At 41.7% G+C, this 6,030-nt stretch overlaps 1 protein-coding gene across 6 annotated transcripts in view; it reads left to right on the forward strand.

Moving 5' to 3' along the window:
- The window catches only part of satb1b (SATB homeobox 1b), a 61,567-nt gene extending 55,744 nt beyond the window's left edge, over nt 1–5,823 (forward strand). For all 6 annotated transcript variants that reach the window (XM_023402966.2, XM_087173117.1, XM_023402968.2 and 3 more), the window contains 2 exons: nt 1,595–1,801; nt 3,713–5,823. In XM_023402966.2, coding sequence (XP_023258734.1) covers nt 1,595–1,801; nt 3,713–4,345 — 840 coding nt within the window. In that variant the 3' untranslated portion in view covers nt 4,346–5,823. The remainder of the gene's footprint in view (nt 1–1,594; nt 1,802–3,712) is intronic.
- Nucleotides 5,824–6,030: the final 207 nt, after the last annotated feature.

Genomic DNA, 6,030 nt, shown 5'->3' on the forward strand with positions numbered 1-6,030 from the left:
CCCCCCACCCCCCACTCCTCTTCGCTCTCCCACACAGCTCTACAGTGTGTTATTTCCTTTCATTCTTACTCACACACACACACGCACACACACTCACACAAATTGGCCTGCTGAGGTTTGGATCGTCACGTCTGAGCCTGGGTGACCACGTCACTCATCCCCTGCAGAGCCCTTCTGTCTGTATCGCCGTGAATCCACAATTTGTCACAAACACACATTTGAATCGTGTAAGTGTGAGATGTTTCTATTAACTGTGTTTATTCAGTAACATCTCAGTCTAATGTTTTTCTCGTTCTCTCATCTACAACCTTAAACATTACTTGAATCAGACTTTTAAAAAGTAAAGTACAGAAATAAAAGAGGAGGCCGTATAGTTTGAATCTAAGGCTGCAAGTAACGACCGTTTTCATTAGTGTTTAATATTTCCATTATTTTCTTGGTTGACAGATTTTGTCTAAAAAATGATAGAAGATATTGAAAAGTGAAGATTGAAAAACTAATAAAAAAAATGATCTGTCTAATTTTAATTCATTCATTCATCCATTTTGTTTCAACTCTATTCATCACATTTTAATTATAAATATCTATGATTGTGTCAGATATACTCAAAATCACATTTAGGGAACAAGTCATGTTGCACGTAACATCACATCACAAAACTGTAGAAACTCATGATCATGATCAAACAGAGAGTTTTCCTGTGATTGTTGCTTTAAACAGCAACATCTTCATCACATTATAAACACACTGACAGAAGTTGGTTTTACATGAGTTGTGCTGCAGCTTCTGTGACACATAAACAATATAAAGTATAAAACATTCTGCCTCTTGTCCTGCACCTTCAGTAATCTATCAGTGTCGCACTGACTCAGCTGTCCAGGTGGCTCTCGTTGCCTTAATCACATGGAGCCTTTCAGGTTGCCGTCGTCCCATCCTCTTCCTCAGCTCTGTCTTTCATGGCCCTCTGCTGGAATGTTTCAAACATGGGAGTCACTTGCTTCCTCCCAAGGGTGCTGCTCAATATGCGAGTGTGTGTTTCTCGTCACGTTAAATTGTTCCTTCCTGCTGTGTAGCTTGACCTTGGCTAATTCTCATCTTCATCTTCAGCTGTGGCAGAGAAACACGCTAACCGCAGGTGCAGCTATTGTGAAATAATGAGGTGTTTAGTGCGTGTAGCTTTACTTTTTTATTTGGATGTGTTTTAGTGCTGGTGGTGTTTTTGCACAACAATATTTTTCATTCATTTCAGTGACTTAAATCACTTGAAATGGTGTCATGGGATCGTTTTCATCACGGCACTTTGATGCTTCCCTCAGGAGCAACTTTGTTATGTTACTTATATCTATTTTAACACCAAAAGAAGCAGGTTTAATAATCACAGGTAAAGCACTGTCAGACTGGGTGACTGTAGGAACCAGTTTCCATACTGTCTGGTGAAAGATCTTAGAGGCAGCAGTCCAACATTAAACAACACATAATTCATTATTTTGACCTGTGCACATGTTTGAGCCTGAAGAACATGTTTTACTGACCTGTACTCTCTCTCTCTGCTGTTTCTCTCTGTCTCTCTCCCTCTCTCTACTCTTCCCTGCAGGGTTGGCTCTGCGAGCTGCTTCGCTGGAAGGAGGACCCGTCTCCGGAGAACCGGACGCTCTGGGAGAACCTCTCCATGATCCGACGCTTCCTGAGCCTCTCGCAGGCCGAACGCGACGCCATCTACGAGCAGGAGAGCAGCGCCGGGCAACAACACCACAACGAGCGGCCGACGCACCTGATGCACGTTTCCACTGACCAGCTACAGGTGAGCAAGACGGCACGAGTCCTGACACAGTGTCTTTGGCAAGACACTGAGCCTCAGCAGAGCTCAGGCATCACGTCTGTTCGGGTGTCTTTTTATGATGCAAACACAACAAAATGTAATGTAGATGTGTGTGTGTGTGTGTGTTTGTGTGACTTTGTTTAAAATGCACAGATTTTCTCAGAAAACACTGTTAATATGTTAAAACATAAAAACATGACCACACACGTAAACATGCTCAGATACAAACAACATATGAACAAATATGTCCTGCGCAAAAAGAAATGCACATGTTCATTTTCATAAATCTACATGTGGGAAACACACACACAACTTTAAGGGAATTCTGAAGAAAATAATCAGAAACTTGTATTGCTGTGTACAGGGTGTACGTGAGACAGAAACACTCTCCTGATAGCGTTCTGCTCACTGTAGTTTTGCATATTTTCCTACTTTTTACTAAAGTGCTGTATCAAAAACAAAAACCATAAATCCCCCCACCCCCCTTCATTTAATCTTAACTAATTTTCAAGGAATTTGTAATAAACAACACTTAGGAATTTTTATGAACCCTTGTTAATTAGAAACACAGCAACACTTAAAAGTTCCTACTTTTCAGCACGAGCTGGAACGATATCATTAGCCTGAACTTATTTAACAAAGCTGCTTTATAAGAGACATCTGGCAGATGAATAGAAAATAACACACAGGCTCGGTTAACGGTCGAAATATCTTAATGAAGTACAATAATACTTCTATTAAAAGTCTGAGCCACAGCTGAATGTTTGATTAGTTATTTGGTTACTTGGAGACATGGCCAGTGTTTCACAAAGGCTGCCATTTACTAGATATAAATAAGGTAATAGGATTTCTTTTTCAAATCAATTTCAGCAGCAGATATAGAATGAGGGAATTTTGTGCATACTTTGCATGCAAACAGAAACGGCTGTAGATAAATAAAATAAGATTATTTCTGATTTAATGTTGCATTTTACATTGTCCATAAGAGACCAGTGTTCAAATATTTTGTGCCTGTCCTTCACTAACGCGACACATTAGCCAAATTAGCTCACATTTGCTCAACAAGAACTATCATAGCTCAGTATATTGGTACTGTAAAATCACATCTTTGGGTGCATTTATGCAGCTGGCAAACAGAGTTCCTGTAAAGTGCTGTTTTGCAAACTTCATTATGAAACACCTATTCTACAGTGTCTGACTCAGAAATGAAAATAAAAGAGCACCCATTTTGCAGGGTCAATAGGGACCACGAGTTGCCCACTCACTCCCTCTCCAACCACACAATGAGACATTTTACGAGTAATGTGTCATGTGTTTACACTAACGGGATTCTGACGGCAGAGTGAAAGCCATCGATAGCATTCTCACACTGCGGCAAATCAGCCAGACCATCGCAACGTGAATTGTGCACAGGGAGCTTGTTTATCACTGCCTGGCAATAGAGCCTGATAAGCAGCAGAGGCTATAATAGAGAGGCCAGTTTCCCTGTGAATTCCCACTGTGTGTAGGCCTGATTGTGTCTTTGGAGTTCGTGTGTGTGTGTGTGTGTATGTGTGTGTGTAGCTGTGTGTGTGTGTGTGTGTGTGTGTGTAGCTGTGTGTGTGTGTGTGTGTGTGTAGCTGTGTGTGTTGCTGATGCCTCTACCCCCACAATGAGAGACACAATCTCCCACTACCAAAAAAGGAGAAAAAAAATCATATCTGCAGAACTGATTACATTCAATGAGATATTACATGGAAAATTCCTCCAACCAAGTGCCTGTTCTATACACAGCGGGCCCATTTTTCCTCACAACTCAATTGATTTTAATGAAAGGCCTTATTAAGGCGCCGATAAGTGTTCACTGATAACATCCCCGTCTGCTTTCTCTTCCCCTTTTTTTTCCCACTGCAGGCTCAGCCGCCCCAGTCACAGCAGCAGCACCAGCACCAGCACCAGCCCTCCCTGTCCCTCCAGCACCCCTCCCAACCCCTCTTGTCCCAGCAGCCTTTGCAGCAACAGCAGCCCACCACCGGCCCCCGGTTGCCGCCGCGCCAACCCTCCACCGCTTCTCCGGCCGAGACGGAGGACGAGGGCAGCCGCGGAGGGAGCATCAAGTCCCGCACCGGCGGAGGGAAGATCTCCCTGGAGGCTCTGGGCATCCTGCAGAGCTTCATCCAGGACGTGGGCCTGTATCCCGACGAGGAGGCCATCCACACCCTGTCGGCCCAGCTGGACCTGCCCAAGCTCACCATCATCAAGTTCTTCCAGAACCAGCGCTTCTACGTCAATCACCCAGCCAAGGGGCCCAAGGAGCCCAGTAACAACAACAACAGCACCGCGGCCACCACCAACACCAACAGCAGCAGCGGCAGCAGCCCGGCCTTCGAGGAGGAGCTGACGGACTTCAGGGAGAGCGGGGAGCTGCTGAAGGAGCTGGACGAGAGCACGCAGACCAACAACACCATCTTCTCCATCAAGATCGAGGAGCAGCTGGGCCGAGGCGCCGAGGCCCAGTCAGAGTCGGAGCACGAGGCCAAGGAGTAGGACTCTCCCCGTCTGAATCCATACTGAGAGTTTTCTTGTGCACACACAGACTGATGACTGTGCTAAATGTAACGCTCTGGCCGACACAGAACCACCGCACTGCAAATAAAGAAAAGTAGTGTTTTTAATGAATACAGCGCACAGACTGTATGAGGAGTGTTTATATATACTGTATCAGACTGACAGGCTATGTGAAGTGAGTGTTCACACACTGGAAAGCCCATTTCAGACTCAAGTACTACTTTTTGGATTTTGTAAAACTTGTATTATTCACTGTAAAGACTGATGCATCATTTAAATAATCTGCACAAAAAATTATTCTAAGTATGTTGCCGTGGATATTTGCTGACTGCACTCACTCTATGTCTGTTGTTTTACACTGACTTTACTTTATCTTTTTGAGCTACTGATTATATTTAAAAAGAAAAAAAGTCCCCCTGGAGTTTGCTAGGACTTTGATAGGTGTTTACGTATGTGATGTTTAACTGGAATTTTTTAAAAAATAAAATAGCAAATGAAATCGAGGACCAAGTGGTTGACAAGGCCTTAATCATGAGGTATCAAGTCTGTAGCCTGCTGGCAGATTAGTTATTCTTTTAAAAAGCGCATAAAGTGATTATGGATCACTCCAACCTCTGGAACGTGATCACCCAGCCCAGGTGCATCTCCAAGAATAGCTCAGTCTTTACATATTTGTTAGGGAGGAAATATAAATATATATATAGACATATATTGTAACTGTAAAAAAAAAAAAAAAAAATACAGTCTTAAAGAAACTATGCCAACAAATGCCTTGTACTATACGGCACTGCCGATGTTAGATTATTTTGCAAAACCTTTGTCACTGTAACTTTCTGAATTGCCACACAGTTAGAAATGTGAATTACACCATGTTTATGTTGTCCGACATTATTTATTTGCAGTTCATGCAGTGTTTTTCTGATGTAATTACTTTTTGAAAAAGTTTTATGTTGCGTAGCGCTTTTTTTAAATTCCACCGATCTTTTTTCTATTTATAAATGTAATTTCGATGGGCAGTAAAAACAAAAAGTGTCTTAAACGTTTTAAATGGAGAAATGTGCTTTAAAGGTTGCCTATAATAAGTGCTGTATGTCGAGCAACTCATGCTACAAGCTTCACGATTAATGTTGTATGCAATTTTTACTATCATGCAAATAAGCTTAGGTAAAATGACTAACCTATAGAACACCTTAGAAAGAAAAACATATGCAATCTGTGTGAAAATCGATGTCTGCGATGTGTCTTCCTTTGGTTAACAATCCAATTCAAAAAGCTATTCCTGTATAAATATCCTGTATAAAAGTGTTTCTTTTTTATGAGTTTATTTCAATGAGAACACCAGTTATTTTGTTACGACTGACTGTTTTATAAGTGTTTCTCGGTTCCTTTCTTCAGAAATGTTCTAACTAGAAGTGGTTATTGATTGTTAATTACACAATTAAACTGTTTGTATTGTACCACAGATTTCTTGGCATTAACTTGACCAGACTCTTTTGACACCAGAGAGGTTTGTTTCTTTGTTTTTTTCTTCTCTCCTCTGGAAACAAAAGATGAAACAATGTGAATTGTTTTAAAAAAAAAAAAGAAAAACCTCCTGCTGAGATCTCAACTCCAGTTACTGACTCATTCAGCCGCAGTCACTGAACACGTTATTTGTAATAACT

Source organism: Seriola lalandi, unplaced genomic scaffold (assembly GCF_002814215.2).
Source record: "Seriola lalandi dorsalis isolate HSWRI2012SDOR001 ecotype SW California unplaced genomic scaffold, Sedor1 jcf7180002054045, whole genome shotgun sequence".
Classification (NCBI taxonomy): domain Eukaryota; kingdom Metazoa; phylum Chordata; class Actinopteri; order Carangiformes; family Carangidae; genus Seriola; species Seriola lalandi.